Here is a 19,610-nt window from a genome sequence, read left to right on the forward strand (position 1 = left end):
TAGTTTTGAGATCTCCCCTCCATAATCAACTATAAATTTCTTTTGCTTTGATACAACAGGATGGCTACAAAAATGTCTTACCTATTCCCTTTTAACGCTAGGATGACAGAAATATATGGAGGAATGTCTTATTGGAGGCCCTCATCAGATTGCTGAATTTGCAGTTAAAGGTGAAATCTTCTGAAGGAAGCAGAGTCACCAGAGGAGGGGAACTGAGGGAGGAACAAAGCCGCGAGTGAGACAAGGACAAGTAAAGTGGTACTCCAAACCTCTCTTGAACTTCATACTTGCCAAGAAGGCCAGGGAAAAAAAAGCTAGAATTTTTCTCTTAATTACTACAGACAGTTTCACAACCCTGTGGCTACTGTAGGGAAACTATTTTTCTCCACTTATTATCCCAGTTTCACATTTCACAGGGTAGTTCACTCAGTAAAAAGAAAAAATAAACAGAGATACCACATACAAAAACATTTTTATTATTATTATAATTTGCTGTTTAATGCAATTCTTTAACTAGGAATACAACTCAGCAGAAGTACATACACATATATGGCATGTAATTTTAGCTATTTCAAACCCTCATCATCTCAGTCCTTCATGAGTTGTTTTGGTGAAGCATGTTCTTCCTCCGTTCTGCATAATGTATTTGAATGTTGCTGAATAACACAGACATTTTTCTTCCAAATGGAGCACAACATTACATCCAAATTCCCAGTTAATATGACTTTATCAAACTTTGCTTTCACTGTATGAATGCTGTGTATAATATGTATATATCTATACAGCATATATAAATATATATCTATAATGTATATGTAATCAAGTGGGTCAGCTTTACACAGCTAACCATAAACTTGTGCTTATCTTATTTATATGAGATCAAATGTACGGCATCAAGAATTTGACCAGTAACCGACTTGTAAGATCCTCAGTTCCCAGTCTTACCGTAAGATTTTGGATATCACATACACATAAAGCATTCCCTTCTTCCTTGAAGTAGTATTTTGTTTTGAAGAAAAGATTGCAGTTGTTTTTTTTATATAAATGAATAACAGGTTTTCCATACCCTTAAGTTAAAAAAAGTCTCAAGAAGAGATGAGGTTCTTCCTCGTACATAGAGCTTGAAGAGTAATTGGACATTCATTGTAGATATATTTACATTATAACCTTATCTGGATAGTATTACACCTAATGTATTAGTTTTTTTTTATACAGTCAAGATATGGTGTTGGTCATGTTAAAACACACTATCTAAAGGTATTTACAAACTGCGAGTCTCTAACTTACCAACCACCTATGCAAAGTGTCACCAGAATTAAGAGATAAGATATAAGAAGGTCTGTTTATTGGCAACCATGGCTCTCTCACAAGAGTTTATTATTATTGTTACTACCACTACTACCATAATGTGCTTCAGAGAAGGGCCATCTTTAGGGTAGAGGTGTAGAGACAGAGCCTCCAGTGGGGGCAGAAATTTCCCCCCCTCCCCATAGCCTACATGAGCTGAGTGGAGCAGAAAAGCAATCCGACCATGATCTGCCTGTCCCTTTGCAAGTCAGGGCATGCCAAGCGTGTCCCTCTGTGCTTTCTTCAGTGCTGTCAGGTGAGACAGTCCAAATGTTAAGGGCCCAGTGAAATCCTTCCTTCCAAAGGCCACCGTGACATGGACTGTGATCATACTGCCTCACGTACCACCCACAGCCGCTTCGCCCAGAGAGTCAGAGCACTTTGGGGCATTGCAAAGAAAACGGTTTCCGTGTGCTTCTTGGCAAGTATGATCAAAAAAACACGCAAACAAAACAAAACCCAACAGAAAAAAGAAACTCACCATAAAAAGATGAAAAAGAGTAGCTACATAATTGCACTTTTCAGGTTATGCAGAGCTTTGGAAGGTGAAAAGACACCAGAATTTATTTCCCTTGATTTGGTTAATACCGGAAGAAAATGCGTATCACAAATCTACCCGGTATCCTGAAATATGAGGCCTGGGAGGACTGATACACTCGTGTAACCCTCAAGTTCCACAACGTAGCCAAAGAGGCCATAGCAAAGGGACGGAAGTGAAAATATAGGAGAAATAATTGCATTGGTTGTGGTAAATGATTCATGTCCAACTCAGCCTTGCTATAATTACATTCTTAGGCTTGGTATCTCAGTGAATACTCTGATAGTAAGCATGGGAATAAAAGGGGATTCAAGGGAAGGGATGGCTGCCTTACTATTGCACAGGGCATAAAATTAATCCGTGCATGTTTCTGTGTGATATTCCGCTATAAGAACATTCACTCTTTGCCATTATCCACCCTTGTTTATAATATGGAAATGAAAAAACTGGAGAAGAATAGAATTGATTTGGCTTTGTTTCACGTGAGGGTTTTTTTTACTTCCAATTTAAAACCCATGCAGAAAGAATTTATGGAACTTCTCATTCCACATGGTAGTTTGGACTTCAGTGGAGGAGATTTGCATGGTAGGAAAGGCAGTATTTTTGGTGGGATTAAAGAGTTCAAATACCAGCATTCACAGTGCCTGAAAGGCAAGAGAAACTGCACACCTGTAGCTGAAACACAAGCGACAGCTTCTTAAAGTGAGGAAGGAGGAAAGTTTTTTTGTCAAGACTGTGACAAAAGAGGGAAGACAAGCAGAGAAACGAGAAAAGAAGCCACAGCAAATTAAGGACCATCTATCAGCTTCTTTCAGGGAAAGATTTTCTATAAATTAAAAAAAAAAAAAAAAAAAGAAAAAGATTTCTTAGAAGTCTAGAGCTTTTCCTGATATACAGGAACAATAAAAGCATACTGTATAGAAATCACGGCCCTAGCAAGTGTCTCTAGACATGTTATATAAAACATGTGTAGAACCAGGGATGAAAAAAAGCTTGTCAAAAAAGCTTGCCTCTTTTTAGCTTCTCAATCTCTATCACTTGCACTGCTGTCAGCTGAGAGTACAGAGCCATCTAGGATCCTGGAGATCTTAAAAAATATTAAAGAATATTAGATGCCAAACACACTACCTCTCAGCGAACACCCCTCACCCACAGGACCAGAGTTTGGTTTTTGGCTATCTCTTTCCTAAGCGTTTGGCTTCTCACGAGAAACAACCTAGTTTGTCAAAAAATAAAGATCTGTAGGAACTACTGTAAGGGGAGAGAGGGAAAACAAATACCAGCAGCACTCTTTCTGTCCCCCAGCTGCATCACGCCAGTTTCGTGGTGTGAAGTGGCTGTGAGGATGCTTTACCTATTTGGTACTGCAAGGCTGGTACCAGCAACGGTTTTAGGTAACAGAAGCAGCAAGGAGAGCTGCTGGTAGTTGAGGTGAAAAATGCAAAGTGTGCTGCCGTCTCAGAACCGCAGAAGAAACCAGGAGCCATATCCACCAGCAGCACTGGGGCAGCCATCGCATCCGTAGGGATGAAGAACAGGGATCAAAATTAATCAAAAATGGGGAAGGGGCCAGTGAGCTTACTAGCAAGCCTCACTGCAAAGCAGACACATGGACATGTTCAAATCCATCAGGAGACGAAAAAAAACCATGAAATGACCATCGCCTCCTGCCCCTGCCCCTGCTGGGATGACCAGAAGCAGCTGGGACACCCCGTGGGTTTCCTCACTGGTGTGTGGGCTGTTCTCACATTTGCTAAAGACACCTCCTCTTGTCAATATGTTTTCCTCCACCAGAAAAATATAACAGAGGACTGATAGATTTAGCACTTTCTTTTGTCCCCTTTATGCTTTGTGGATGCCAGACAACTAATCCCTGGGGTTTAATTGAACACTCCCATCCCCATGAGCATTTGTGAGGCAAAAAAGAAAGCAAGCACTAGAAAATAGATTTTTCAACATTACCTCAGCATGTTTCTTTCTTTCTCTCATTCATTCTTTTTTTTTTTCTTTTTCTTTTTTAACCACAGATGTCTTTAATACTCAGAAAAGGTGCCAGTTGGATTGACGTATCTTCAGGCTGTTGTCCTCTCCCTGAAGAGTGAAGGAAGGTCTGGCCTTTGACAGTACAAGTTGCTCCCCACAGGCTGCCGTCGTGACAGATCCTGCTGCAGCAGGGCTACTGTCAAGGTTGGGCCTTTTCAGTTTTAGCCTGTTTCTTGAAATAATTAAGAGGAAGAAAAAGAGAGGGCAAGAAGTGCTAGCTGCAGCTTTTTGTTGTTTTTTGTTGTTTGCTTTTTTTTTTCCCCCCTCTCATGAGTCACCTGCACAGTTTGCTCACTTTCTGTGTGAAACAGAAGTGGCCAGTGCAGCACATGGTGTGGACGTGCCGCTGGGATCCTCTGGCCAAGCCCAAGGTGAAGACGTGGCGGCACCAGCAGCAGGGCCACCTGGGGCCTTGGGGGCGACGGGGCACAGGTGACAGCCAGAGAAGCCGGAGGAGGTACCCAGGGAGTGCTGCTCTTCAAGACCGGCATCTACATCTCGCAGAACTATCACTCAGAAGGGAAGTGAAACCTGGTGAACGTGGTTTGGGACACAAAGGAAAGACATGAGAACTCAAAAGATGTTCAAAAGAATAAATTATCATGCGGGTCTGAAAGATTATCCCACTTTTTGCCTTACTGAGGCACAACCAGTTGAAGGTTCCCAGTATCTCAGGGCAAGGCTCTGCCTCCTCTCTGCCTCCGGGAGGGGGTAGACAGTGTCGTGAGGAAGTGTTGGGTCTGCACCTCCCACCAGCTGCCAGTGAGTGCAACATGGACACAATCCCATGCAATATCTTGAATGTTAGATGATTATTTTCCATGTATATAAACCATCTTGGTGTGTGTGTTTGCATGCCTGTGTGTACATGAGTAGGTGCATTATGTCACATATTTGTACCTTGTTTAATTGGCTGCAAATATGGAAGTACAATGGAGATATATTTTCATTGAACTGGTACAAGGTGGAAATACGTAGGATTGTATGTCCTGCAAGCCTTTTAAATATAGTAAAACACAAACCAAAGCATTTTGTCCTTTAGGATCAAAAGCAGCGGTGGTGCTAGGGAAAAGTGCTAGAAAGTTTCAAACTGAAGGTCTTTCTTTCTTTCTTTCTTTCTTTCTTTCTTTCTTTCTTTCTTTCTTTCTATTTGTTTGTTTCATGAATGCTGTCCCCCAAATATTTTTTTCTACATGGTATTTTGAGTGTCATCACATCACATAAAAATACAATATGAAAAAATATAATTTTAATCTATATCTTCCACTTCTTAACCTGTAGAATTGTCCTTAGCTGTTAGAGGAATTAATAATTAACGAACAAGTGACAACTTCAAAGGTCAGAATAAAGGATTTGCACACCTGCTGGAAAACTGGAGTTAAAAGATTAAATAAGAATATACAAACCATTATTTCCCAATTTGAGTATCTGTATTATTGATGCCCACAGCACTTGCTGAAAGAAAGAAGCAAATGTGTTTCTTTTATGAAACTTTTCTAAAGAAGTAAGATTTAGAAAATTAACAGATTTCATATTTACTTTGATTTTTATCTGGATTATTTAACATTGTAAGAGAATAAATGGCCTAGAAATGATCATGTAAGTCTTTCCTTTGACCTGTCAAGATAAGCCTAGTGAATGTAGTTTTGAAAGACAAGCAGCACTCAGTTTTGCAAGCCTTATCATTGAGTTATTCTTCCTTACAATCAGGAAGATGAAAATAGTGATAGTAAATATGACTCAAGGCAAGTGAGGATTGCAAAATTAGCTCCTTGGTGGCATGGAGACACTTAGATATATTAGGATGAAATCACTAGGGATATAAAATCAATGAATGCATATTAAGACACATTAATCCTGAGTTTAATGTGGCCTTAATTTACTGCAGTTTAATCCTCCTCATTTTCACTTTCTGCTAGGAACTTGTACTTTGAAACATGAAAATTGTCATATTACCAAAGTGTTTGACACTGTGTTCCAATAAGCTTGTCAAATGTAAAACTTAAGTCTGCAAGATTAATTTCCCTGTAATCTTAAAGGTTGCTATTTTGAAGTGCGTTTTGGAAGACTAATACAGAATGACTTAGTGCCCTATTTGGTAGGTGGCTTTCACTCCAGAAGACAGTCTCCCAGGACACTGTTTAAGCAGCAAACTACTTTTTTGGGTAACAAAATCTGTAGGTGTACCTTCACTAGTGCCTGGAAGTTAGAGTTACTAAGAAAGAGGTAACTAGTATATGCATAACTCGCAGACAATTGCTGTTTTCAGTAATCTGATACACTTTGTCCTATCCACACAGTGCTCAGTTGTGCTACAATAAATATCAGCTATTGAAAGAGTAAATTCTTTGCCAGGCAGAAAGAATCTGAATTTGAGCTGGTGTGGAGTAGCAGATAATATTTGGACTTTACCCCTGCCAGCTCCCCACCCAGACTATTTCAGTATCTGTTTTTGTGTAATCATTATTTTCCTCTCTGCTTTTTTATAGTGTTCCCTTGGCTCACAGTGCAAATATTGCTCCCAGCTGGTGCAAAAGGCAATGTAGCCAATATCTTTTCCACAAAGTAAACATCTTGTCCAGGATACACCTAGGAAGGCCCTTGGTTTCACACTAAGGGGTTAGGCAGAGCTTGATCCATGTGGGCATGTCAGTCCATCTTATTCTTTTCTTCAATAAATGAATGTGAATCATCTTTTGACTGGTCAAGAGCGCAGTCATCTAATACTATCCATTCTGTGGAGCTTAGCATACCTCTTCATCTATACACCCAGCTTAAAAGGATGTAACCTCCGTTTTCCTAGTAATAATCTTGTTTCTATTCTTCAGCTGAGGCCCTTTGTTTGGCCACCATGGTGGCTGAGTGGCTGAGATCTTTGAATTTACAATTTCTTCAGATATTCAATCTTCGTGCCCTGGACAAGTAAGGTACAAAAGGAAGAAAAGGCTGATGGAGGTAAAAGACAAATCCACGGGTGGATGTTATATGACCAACAAAGTGAACAAAATTGTCTTAAAAGCTTTGGTTTACATAGATGCTGAAACAGTCTTGGGATGTAGCAATCTGGAAAAGACCAACTTTTTTCACTTTTATCTTGACATGATGAAGGAATCACAGAACAAGAGCCCCTAGAAGGGGACAAGTAGCAGACTTTGAATGATACACAGGTTAGGCAATGGTTACGTGTTGAGCATAAGCACACTTTCAGAACTGATGCAGTTTTGGAAATGGTAGTGTCATAAACAACATAAAATAACTTTCATCATGATTTACCTAACATTAAGGTTCTTACATGACAGTGACAAAAAAACTGTAGACAACTTTGAGCTTTAGAAACCTTCTACCATGATTCATTTGGATTATGTAAGGATCTTCCCAATGCTTATGCCTCTTCCACAGTTATTGTTAAAATTAACTTTTTTCCCCCTAGATGAAGACATATTAAACAGATACAGGGAAAAAAAAAAAGGAACAAGTATTTTACACAGAGTGACAAAAAAATCGTAGACTCTAAAGCCCTTCTGCAAAATACTCTCAAAAAGCAAGGAACTGTGCCTCCAGTCCACATACTTGAATAACTCCTCAAACATCTCCATGTCCTCAGGATTTATTTTCAACAATTAAAAAAATGTTTTTAAGTGTAGTTCTCAGGGGTGGAGCTGATGCCCCATGTCAGTATTTCCACTAACATCCTGGATTGCACATTCCATAGAAGAGCATAAAGTGCTATGGCATTGTTGTTTGGTTTTTTTTAATTTAATTTGGAACATCTTCACCCTTTCCATTATTATTTTTATTATTAGTAGTAGTATTTTTACCTTGTAGCTCCTATATTCTTGTAATGACACATAAGAAGGTGCTTAAAGGTCTTCTTGAAAGTAGCATTGCAGAGCGCATAACAAGCAGGGTTGATGGTGCTGTTGATATAACAGAGCCAATAACCTATGGTCCATACAGTGCCGGGGATGCAGGATGTGCAGAAGCTATTGATGAGCACCATCACATTGTAGGGGGTCCAGGTGATGATGAAGGCCAGAAGAATGGCCAAAATAGTCCTTGTCACTTTTTTCTCTCTAGAAGGAGGTGGTTTCTTTTTGGCTGGCTGCTTTGTCATCTTGACAATTTTCCGGGCTACGCTATTCTGCTTCTCCTCCCCATTGGTGCCTACTATCTCCACAGTAGTGTTGGTGGGGGCACAGCAGTCACCCTTTTGGGACTTGGTGACTATCCTGATGCATGTCAGCTTGGAGTTCTCCACTTTGAGATGGTCTTGGGAGGCAGAAGCCTGTCTAGCATCTTTGGCAGCTTCATCCTCTTTTATGTTGGAAGCAACCACGCTGACAGAGGTGGAGTCATTTGAGCTCTCCTTCTCCTCCCCTTGAACACAGTTCTCTGTCACAGTCTCTCCAGTGGTTTTTCCATTCTGAATTTTGCTGTGCTCCAACCCATCCCCACTGGTTGGGATGTTGTTATTGTTTGGTTTCACTATTTTACCTTGGACAAGGCTGGGGGAAGCTGTATCTTGGTTTTGGGCAGCTTCCTTTTTCCCTTTCTTTATTCGACTCTTACTGGCTCGAGAGATTTGCCAGTAAAGGACAGTCATGATGATAACAGGCAAATAGAAGGCTGCAATGGCAGTGCCAAAAGTGACAGCAGCGTTGGAAAAAAACTGGATGTAGCAATCCCCGTCTGGGACAGTCCTTCCTCCCACAATGAACTGCCAGAAGAGAATTGCAGGGGCCCACAGGATGAAGGACAGCACCCACGCAGCTGCGATCATCATGCCTGCCATCTTAGTGGTCCGCTTTACAGGATATGTCAGAGGCTTGGTGACACAAAAGTATCTGTCAAAGCTGATAATGAGGAGGTTCATTACAGAGGCATTGCTGACCACATAGTCAAGAGCCAGCCAGAGGTCGCACACCACAGGCCCTAAGGGCCAGTAGCCTATCACAGTGTAGAGGGTATACAGGTTCATAGAAAAGATGCCGATGATCAAGTCAGCGCAGGCCAAGCTGAACAGGAAATAGTTGTTGACAGTCTGTAGGTGCCTGTTGACTTTGATTGATACCATAACCAGGATGTTCCCAATTATGGTGACTAGACTGAGAGACCCTGCTACCAGGACGATGAAGACCACTTCAACAGTTTTATAGGGGCTGTCCAGAGCCATCACATTTTCAGTGGAAGAGTTTATGTACGTTGAGTTATTCATTTCTGTTCTGCTAACAAGATACCCAATTATTACTTAAGCCTGCAGAGGAAAGAAAACAAAACAGATAGTGTCATGACATTAGTCTCTTTGCCTTTAGGAAATGGATCCCAGAAAAAATACTTGGAAAAAGTTTAAAGGTAGAAAATATGTGCAGAAGGACTAGTCAGCTTTGGCTAATGAAAACACCTTGCAACATATAATATCCTCTTAGGAATAATATACCAATAGGATACCTCTAAATATGTGACAAAGACACAACATTTGAATCCAGATCTAGATTTTTAAGTTCTCAGATGCATTTTTCTCTTTGTCCTGTCATAAAACCAATAATGACTTGAAAATTTTGGAACTGGATCTGCGTATTAATTTCTTTCCTACTAACAAAACAGTCCACTTTTCTTATTTCAAGCCCTATCAAAAAAAAAAAAAAAAAAAAAAAAAAGAAAAAAAGAAAAATCCAATCCTAAGGGTATGCCATTCTTATAACCTGAGGTGAAGATGTGATTTACCAGGAGCCAGATCACATGAAGGTGACTTGTTTCCATCTTTCTTTTGTGTCCCACCTGGGTATGCTTCTGTGAAGTTTATGGAATATGTTTGTGTCATGTTTCCCTCTAATTTTCTTACACTGCAGTTACTCTTTTTGTCAACACTTCAAAGATTTTGGCACTGCATCAAACTAAAGTTAGTCTGCCAATAAACAAAAAATAGTAGGTCTGTTGAGGTCAATAGAATTAGTAAACTCACCTCAGTTGAGCATCTGACTATCTAGTTAGATGTGTACAATAATTATTTTTTTTCCATTTTGGTGAGATTAAAGTGATATTTTACATCCTCTTGACTATTTGTACCTGGAAAAAGGGGGGTTTTGTCTGGATTTTTTTTAACATGATGAGGTTATCCCTTGACATTTGCTTGCTTGTACTTTCCTCAGTTTCTTTCAAATCAAAATGTTTTTAATCTGTATCACATAAAGCTATGACAAAAAGGTATGAAATGGATATCAGGGTAATGATAAAGAAAGAAATAGATAAAAATAATTTCTGTTACACACAGCAATTCTATTGTGCCATGTATAGCCTACCGGCAGTACTCAATAAATAGTAATTAAACTACTAGCAATATACATTTGATAGAAGACCAAGAAAACAGCACATACTTTTGCCTTAAGGATATATGCTATCCTTTTGTGCATCCCCTGGAAGTCAATAGAATGCACTGGAATTGTACAGCCAGTCTCCGAGAGCTCATTATTTATGAGCTGTGCTCAAGGGATTATTGAGGCATGAAGGCCAGATGTGACAGAGAAGTTAGGTTTTTTTCTAATTGGAATATTCTCCTTTTTTCCCCACCTGTAAGGCATCACTTCTTTAAGCCAGAGCTTCTAAAATCTGGGGTGCAATCAAAGGAAGACAAAAAATTCAGTTATGCTTGGTTCCTCCATACATCAGAGATTAAGGAATCCTTCTCCGGCCCTTGTGACTAACCTGCTGATGCACAGAAACACACAATCCATGTCACTTAAACAGAGCAGTGCATTTTCACTGTCACTTCATCACTGCATATTTTCTTTCAGATGCAAAAGGAAGAAGATGATGCAAAAAGTCAGCACAACAGCAAAAACCCTTCTGACCTCTAAGGAAAAATAAGCAAGCCTGTCTCTATGGAAAAGTCAGAATGCTATACCAGGGTAAAGGTTTTCTGTCTGAGGCAACTTTGTAATTTATATTTAAAGAAATATAACTGGCAGAAGGTGGGGCTCATGCATTTGCCTTTGCTTTTAGAAACAGCTAAGATTTGTTTGCCAATTCCATGTTGAAGTGAACACATGGATAAATAGAGGAACATAAGGCTAGACAGACTTTTTTGCCTACTGTCTATTCACGGGTACATCCCTAAAATCCTTGGGATCGGGTTCAAGAGAACAAAACTGTGAGGAGGAATGCTTTAATTAAATATGTGTTTTGTATAGTAAGAGTAGGCTGAGGGGAATATAACAGAATTTATACTCTGCAAAAAATAGACAGGAGAATAGCCCAGACATTTTTAATATATAGGACTGTCATTTCAGCAGTTCACTGTGTGCTTTTCACCCAAAGCCTCACAGCTGAGCAGCTGGCTATCCAGTTAGATGTGTAAGATATCAATTTTTTGGGACAAGCTAAGAACCTCTCCCAGGCGGAGTTATTTATGAACATTCTTGACAGAATGCATTTTTGATGAAAAGACAAAATAACTCACAGAGATGTATTGATTTAAAAAAAAAAAAAAAAATCAGCTGAAAGAGTTTGTGATCCAGGGCTCTGCAGCTACCTCTGGTGACAGAGAGTGAGAGGCGGAGCAAGAAGGGAAGAAAGTGAGAGAGGATCGGAGCTAAAAAAATTATGCTTTATGATAAGAAAACAGATGTTTATCTACAATTTAATTTTGACAAAATTTTTAGAGGTTATGTTTTCATTCCACTGAAGGACTAAAATTGATTTTAAAACCTTAAAACTTGTTGTGAAACCAAATTACCACCTACCAGCTAACTTGATTCCTAAGTCTTTTCAGCTGATTTTTTTTACCCACTTCCAGTGGAAATATTGGTAATTCAGTATAAATTCCCTTGATTTTATTATCTCTGGTACAAGGAGCCAGATGAGATCTAAAAGCTAATTTTACTTGTTAGGAATAGGATTTCTCTGTGTTCTTTTGAATGGAAACAAAGCAGAGGAGTCCCTTTCCCTGTGATCTCTCTTTGCACAAAACTTTCCTGCCAGGGGAAGCCTGGTAATTTTGGAATGAAAATTACATTGACCGTTACGACTTGCTTAGGTATGGAGAACCATACCTGCTATCACTTACTCCAGTGAAGTCTTCCTTTGCTTGCATCAGTATGATTGTAAAGTGAACCAGATGTTGCTGTGTTGTTGATGAGAAGGTGTAGGGCTGGAGAAACATTTGATGTCAACGGACATATATCATTGCTGCTGATACTGCTACCATTACGTGAGCAGAGACAGGGGTATGCATGCTTCCTAATCCAAGACCCCCTGAAATCTGCTGGACTCTTTCCTGCTGGCTCCAGTGGGATTTGAATCAGGCCCATAGTGAGGTTGCTGTTTCTTATTGTGGCCATTCGCTCCCTTGGTACAGGACTGCCTGTGGACTACTTTTGTTTTTGTCATGCCACGGAGCCCATCTCTCCTGTTGGAGAGGCAGTTGTTATGGGAACAGATGTTATTCATCAGCCAGACCTACAGGGCAGAGGCATTTTAAGGTAATATGAACTCCCGTTATGAGAAGTACCAGATCTTATTCTTGAACAAACAGAGCTCTCCTCTGCAAGCCCATGGGTGTTTGTGTGAGTTGCACAATATGGCACTGACTCCCGTGGGCTACCATAATTTATCTTTGTATACTAAGTGCATTCTTGCTCAACAGACAATATCCAGAAAAGGCAAGAAATTTCTCTTGTGACCTGAAAACCAACCAAGTTAATTTTCTGAAATATATTTTAAAATATATATATGACTTTGTGGAATGCAAACACCATAATCACTGTATGGAAAATGTCCAAAGCCAAGAAATCCGCATATAAAATAATTCATTGTTTGATATTTGATATGTAGTTGGGAAACATTTCCAGTGCAGTAGTTTCTTCCCTCTACAGAATTCATAGTGCTGAAAATGATTCCCTTCCCTTCTCTTGACTAGACAAGAGTTTGGGGCAGAACTAGGGGATTTAGTGGGCTATATGTTACGTACACTTTTGGCCTGGTGTGATGCCAGGTCTTTCTGCAGTAAGTAGTAGACAGGCAGAAGCAGGGCATGAGTGGGTTGACCTGGCCCCCATAATGACTCCCAAGGAGAAATGTAGTCCAGGCTGGCACAGGCTGGAGTAAACCTTCACAGAGCATGCTGACAGCCATGGTCTGCTTTGCTTTCCTTCGTTTACCTCCCTAGCAGTTGCTTGTAACAGCGAAAGAGAGGTGTGATGGGTGAAGTCTGTAAGCTGGGTCATTGTGAAAGGGAACTGTGGTGAGTGTGAGGAAGCAAAATGATGCCACTGAGAGTGTTCATCCTATTCCATTGCAGACCATGATGAGGAGGCCTGCAGAAACAGGAGGGCAAAGAGAAGGGACAAAGACTGCATGTCACCCTTAGGATCATGATCCTCAAACAGGAGGTACTTAGGTATTACATGCTGCTGACTGTGCTTTCCACTTGCCCTGACAGGATCCCGTCCCTTTGGTGCAGATGAATCTTGTAGCAATCATTGTAATTTTAAATTTAGGATATATCTCCAACATCTGTCACAAGGCAGACTGTGGAAATGTTGTGTATATTGAAAGAAAAAAAAAAAGGCTGATAAGCCATGCCTGTCAAAGTTTGTTAGACAAATTCTTCCTCTGTATTGTGCATATTCCCAAGTTAAATATGGTAAGGATTTAATGGCTTCTTTGAATCTTCTGAAACCATATAAAGGTCAAGACATGAAAGAGAAACAAACGATTTGTACCTGAAAGTTATATTTGTGATTTAAATGGGATTACCCAGGAACCTATGTGCATTGCTACTCTGAGCACTTTTCAGCATTCAACTCTCAAACAAAAGTAAAACATGCTTTTTTAACTTCTCCTCTTTGATCCAGTTCCTCTCCAGTCCAAATCTATGTAAAATGGATTTGATTTTTGCTGTAGCAATAATAGTTTTTTTTTTTTTTTTCCCCTGAACTGATTTAGATCCTGAACTGCACTGGTTTTGTTTCAAAATTCCTTCCTGGCACCATTTAAAGCGTGTGTGTGTGTGTGTGTGTGTAGGGGGGGGGCGGGGGAGAGGGAAACAAAACCCCTAAGCCCATGACAAATATACTAGGCATGTTAGAATTTATTACAGACTTTAAGAGAGATTAGAGATTTAGTCTGGGCTTTTGGTAAAAAATACATTTCAGAAAATTCCTAAATATCAGAAGCCTAAAGTCTTCACCACATGGGTTACCTTTTGCAATCCATTTGAAACTAGAAACATCTTTGCAAAGTGTTACTGCCTTGGTGTGGTCCATTCTTCTCATTTTCATGCACTTTTGTTTTTCTTAATCAACACATGTCCTACAAAAAAAAAGATATTCTGTGGGCCTATCTGGATCTACTTTCCCCCATTTCATCATGAAGGGTACCTACGGGCAAAATAAATCATTTCTGCACATATCTTGAAATAACAAGTAGATCAGAGTTGTACAGCATTAATAAAAGCACACTAACTGTGCCACTAACAACAATTGAAATAAAGCAAAAATGAAAATACTCCCCCTAAAACAGCTGGGAACTGTACATGAGTAGGTGGTAGTGCTGGCATCAGCACTGCTGTTTTAGTGCTATTGTTAGGGTCTGAGGATTTGTACAGCTATTAACTACATCTTGCTCACTGCTGTTCTAGTACTCTAAAATTGGTAAATATAGTGCCATGAGCCCAATTGGTTTGTATTCAAAATCACAGAATCATAGAATCATTTAGGTTGGAAAAGACCTTTAAGATCGTCGATCCAGCTGTCCATCTAACATTTCCAAGTCCACCACTAAACCATGTCCCTAAGTGCCACGTCTACGCATGTTTTAAATACCTCCATGGATGGTGACTCAACCACTTCCCTGGGCAGCCTGTTCCAATGCTTGACAACCCTTTCAGTGAAGAAATTTTTCCTAATATCCAATCTAAACCTCCCCTGGTGCAACTTGAGACCATTTCCTCTTGTCCTATCGCTTGTTACTTGGGAGAAGAGACCAACACCCACCTGGCTACAACCTCCTTTGAGGCAGTTGTAGAGAACAATAAGGTCTCCCCTCAGCCTCCTCTTCTCCAGGCTAAACAACCCCAGTTCCCTCAGCCGCTCCTCATAAGACTTGTGCTGCAGTCCCTTGACCAGGTTTGTTGCCCTTCTTTGGACACGCTCCAGCACCTCAATGTCCTTCTTGTAGTGAGGGGCCCAGAGCTGAACACAGTACCCGAGGTGCAGCCTCACCAGTGCCGAGTACAGGGGGATGATCACTTCCCTAGTCCTGCTGGCCACACTATTCCTGATACAAAAACACACAAGGAAAAGTATAGGTAGTATAGACAAAAAAAAAAAAAAAAAAAAGCCATAATCTCTCTAGTTTCAGGAAATAACAAAAAGGAAGAAGTTTTTCCCCAAAATCTGGATAATTATGTATTTCTACTTTACTGGTACTATTCTTGTTACTGTTACTATTGTTATGCTGATAGTCACTCACTGGTAGTAGGGCACTTAAACTGTTATCTTTCTGTAAGGATAGTTTTGGCTGCAGAGATGTCTTTGTTTTTCAGGAGCAGTGTAATCAAGAGAGAATTTGCATTTGGTCTTTGGGAAGCTGACATCATTCCAAGTTAAATTCTGCATCGTAATTCATTGAGAAACCTGAAAAATATGCTTAATATGCATGGGTTTATCTAACTGGTTTTGATCCACAAAAAGGGATTTTTACCTCCTGGACTAGAAGAGATAACTTCACTCATGTGCCTCTTTATTCTTGCTAGGGTTGTATATAAAGAAACCTTGGTCCCAGACCAGTGAGCAAATAGCCAAGTCCCTCGGTGATTATATGACAAGGCTTTTCTCTGCACGCTGGTGGAACTGTATGATATGGCTGCCTGTATGTAAAAGTAACTGAATACAATGGTCCATATCATTCCTCGAGTCCTACCTGCAATCTTGCACACCTCAGCTTATCAGAGGTGCTTACATGCTGGAGGGAATTTGCAGAAAGGCAATTGAAAAAGCAGAGTGTTTCACTACTACATTTCAAGCAAAGTAAATAGTTCAGGGCAGTTCCACTGTGGAAAGTTAGAATAGAATAGCAATTTTTTTCCTTTTTCAAGTAAGCTGTGAAGTGTGCGTTGTGTGTCTGAAAATCTAGTTACAAAGATCAAAATAATTTTTTAACACAGAAATCAGAAAACAGAGTAATTTTTGGTCTATGGAGTATGAAAGGCAAAATGGAGCTCTTATTGAAGCATCCCAGTTTTCTCTAGAGGGTTGAGTTAAATGGATAGGATCTCCATCTAGAGGCACAAAAGGGCAGCTACCACAGAAAGCAGTCATTTCCAGCAGTAGGGTGCCTCTAGTATGTGCTGAAAATTTAGGTATTTATGTATCTCTCAGATGGTGGAGCCCCACATTTTATTACCATTTACATTTTATTATAATTACAGACCAGATAGATATATAATCTGATGAAATTCTGAAACCATTAGAGTTAGATATTCCTCTAGAAAACAGCCTGAATATTGAGGTATAATTAGACTGGGGCAGCCACTGCACAGACACACGTGCTCCGGCCTGAGCTTACCCATTGCAACCAGTATTATTTAGTTGTCACTTTGGGCATGATCCAACTCAAAGTGTTGTTTCAGAGCAGGTTGTGAATGGGTTAGAAGAGTGGCTGCTGTCATCAAAAGGTGACAAAACTAGGGACAAGCCATGCCACACACAGATTTCATCAGCAGACCTATGCTGATTTCCATTGCATAGATTATAGGCTAGCTAGAAAAGGGAGATCAGTGACAGATCTCAATTTTCCCCCAGCTGTTACTGGAAGTTGACTGGAGCTCCTCACACTAGTCAACTCCAACAAGACAAGTTTTATCTGACTGTAAGTACCTTCTTCAAGCACTTTAGATAAAATATTTATACCAGATCTCAGATTAAAATTATACCTATCCTCAGTCGTGAGAAAAGTTCCCTCAGCAGAAGAGTTATTTAAGCTTCTGTTAAGACTGAATTAAAGATCATTAGATTCCAGGATATGTCCTCTGAAGCAACAGTGCCGTGATAGGTATGAACTCCCTCTGGAGCCCAGCACGAATTGGAGGCACAGTACTTCATTATTCTCATATCAGCTATCGTGCCTGTGCTATTAAATAGAAAAATCTTATGAGCTGTAGTCAAAGTTCCTGGGTGACAAGTGGCAAAGCTAGGGAAAGAGGAGAGAGTTCAGAAGGCTGACTGAAACCAGCTCACAGTTTCTTCTGAATACCTGGAACTAATGAATAACAGAAACATATCTCTTATTTAAAACATTTACATGCAGATTTTAAAAAAACCCACCAAAACAAACAAACAAAAGTCAAACAAACAAAAACCCCCAAACTATACTCCTTCTGGTTTTTCCTGGTTTAAATGATATTTTTCTGCTATAGCCTGAAGAAATATTGGTGATGAAATAATAACAGAGAACTATAATACAGTACAGGGGGTCTCTCAAAGAAACACTGATCAAGTCCCTCAACCTGCCAATGAGTCCAGCAGAGACATTGTGATATTTCAGTGAATCTCTGCAAATCCCTCCAAGTCATGGAGGCCCTTTTGGGGCCCTGAATAAACCCATGGAGACTTTCACTGTTCCTCAGAGATTTTGCAGCCTTCAGTAATGTCTCTGACAGGAATATTAACGTACTGAGGGCCCAAAGGGACTCTCACTGAAGTTAAAGAAAATCTTTCATTTTCCCTTGGTTGGAAATGGTGTTAGTACATTGCTGTTATGAGTGATTTCCTTACTCACTCACGATTTAGCAAACTCACTTGTGATACCTCTACATGATCCCTGAACCTGCTTTGGAAAGTACCCAGTTTCTTTACTCAGTAAATGCTTTTGAAATTCTTTTAAGTCCATCATGGTCACTCTTACACAAAGTTCTCAAGAGCTTGAAAATCTAGTCTGTTCTGCTCTTGTGTCCATTAATCCTGGAGATTTTTACACATCTTCCATCTTACTTAACAGTTTACCTAAGATGTAGATTAGAAGCACCAAAAAGGAAGCTGACTCAGATGTAAAAGGAGTTGGCTCAAATTCTTTGCAAGAATTTAAGCATATATTGAACTCAAGTTCAAACTTGTTTCTGAGAGGACAGCTAAGTCTTTTTTTAGGCTTGTATTTCTGCAGACCATATTTAAGGCAGTGATAGTGAAGTAGTAGTCAGAAGTAACCTAGCTAGCTGTTTACTTTACCAGAAAGGAGTGGTACCTCAATTTCCAAATCAGAATCCATACTTCCAAGCTCATTCTGTAGCCTGAGAGAAATCTGTTTGTGAAAGATGGAAAAGTGCTAACAGTACTTAACAAAATATTTGTAAAATGTTTGAAAATATCAAATTAAGTGTTTGCTACAGCTAATTATAAACATGTTGATCACAGCTATGAATGTTTATTGTGAGCCTGCATGATCATCTCCGCTTTTGTGGACAGAGAACCTCAAAGTTTACATATTCCTTGCCAAAGGAAGGAGATATTTATTTAGCAGTTTTTCTGCAACATTTATGTTCACAGTTACTACATTATTATAGGCTCTCTAAGTCTCTGATGGTGCTATGTTTCACTGACTGCTACCTACTTTAATTACATAGACTGTAGTTGCAGACTAATTGCGTTTTTACTCCACTACAGGTTTAAGAAATCCATGTCTAATTCTAGCTCTGATGCATAGCTCCAGATATTGGTCTCAACACGCTGCAGTTTCACTTAACAAGGTAAAATACTTTAGCTTTGCATATGAATAATTCACCATGGCATTAAGAGAACCCCCTATCCTATGTTAAACAATAATGTAATGTTTAACAAGGTTAACTTAGTAACAGGAAACCGGGGGACTTGTCTCTGACCGTGTACCTTCTGTTAAAAATACATTCAGCATCACTGGGCCAGAAAGACTAAAATGCATAAGCAAATATTCTCAAGCTCTCTGCTTATTTTTATTTTTAAAGGGATATTGCAAGAGTTGTTCACAAACTTTGACCTCTCTTGCATGTTTGCAAAAATAAAATGATGGGAACACTTAAAATGCAAGATTTCAAAAGTTCTAAATGGGATTATTTGAAACCAAAACTATTAAAAGCCTGAGGGACATTAACTAACACAGGACAGAAAAGAGCAGGCAATTATCGTATGCCTCGATCTGTGCTGTGAGGCATGAAAAGGCTACACAGCACGCTGTTCCTAGGTACAATGCTTCAGCTCAGCTTCTCCCTCGTGGGACGCAGTTTACTATGATTACTAAACACAAATCCTTATGCCCCTGTCACAGGAACTGCTTGGACACAAATGTGTAGAGAAAATGCTGTTATCCTACATGGGATTTTGCAAACTGCTCTTGTCACTTTAGCAACGAAGTCTATGGGATACAGAGCTTCCACAGCGTGATGGTGATGACTATACCTGACATCCCTTGCACATTTCATTCTAATTCACAGATGAATTTAAAAAAGAGAAAAAGAAAAAAGAAAAAAGAAAAAAAAGACTTTTGAGAAAAAAGATTGATTTTGAAATTCAGACTTCTAGAGACTGTGCCATTATGGTTTACTGCATTGGAATCTCTTTCATGGCAGAAGCACCACATCAGCTTCACCTAGGCTGTTGCTAGAATGACTTGAATTGCATTGTCAGTTGATCTCCCATTTCTGGTAGTGAAAATG

At 39.7% G+C, this 19,610-nt stretch overlaps 1 protein-coding gene across 4 annotated transcripts in view; it reads right to left on the reverse strand.

The window, feature by feature from the left end:
- Window positions 1-453: 453 nt before the first annotated feature.
- CHRM2 (cholinergic receptor muscarinic 2) overlaps window positions 454-19,610 on the reverse strand; it is a 108,182-nt gene continuing 89,025 nt past the window's right edge. For 2 of the 4 annotated variants that reach the window (XM_075755737.1, XM_075755740.1), the window contains exons 2-3: window positions 7,747-9,182; window positions 454-4,459 (exon numbers count right to left, since the gene is read on the reverse strand). In XM_075755737.1, coding sequence (XP_075611852.1) covers window positions 4,438-4,459; window positions 7,747-9,143 — 1,419 coding nt within the window. In that variant the 5' untranslated portion in view covers window positions 9,144-9,182 and the 3' untranslated portion in view covers window positions 454-4,437. Of the gene's footprint in view, window positions 9,183-19,610 lie in introns of all 4 variants that reach the window. The other 2 variants (XM_075755746.1, XM_075755750.1) reach the window with 1 other exon arrangement.

This window comes from Balearica regulorum, chromosome 1 (genome assembly GCF_011004875.1).
Source record: "Balearica regulorum gibbericeps isolate bBalReg1 chromosome 1, bBalReg1.pri, whole genome shotgun sequence".
Taxonomy (NCBI): Eukaryota; Metazoa; Chordata; class Aves; order Gruiformes; family Gruidae; genus Balearica; species Balearica regulorum.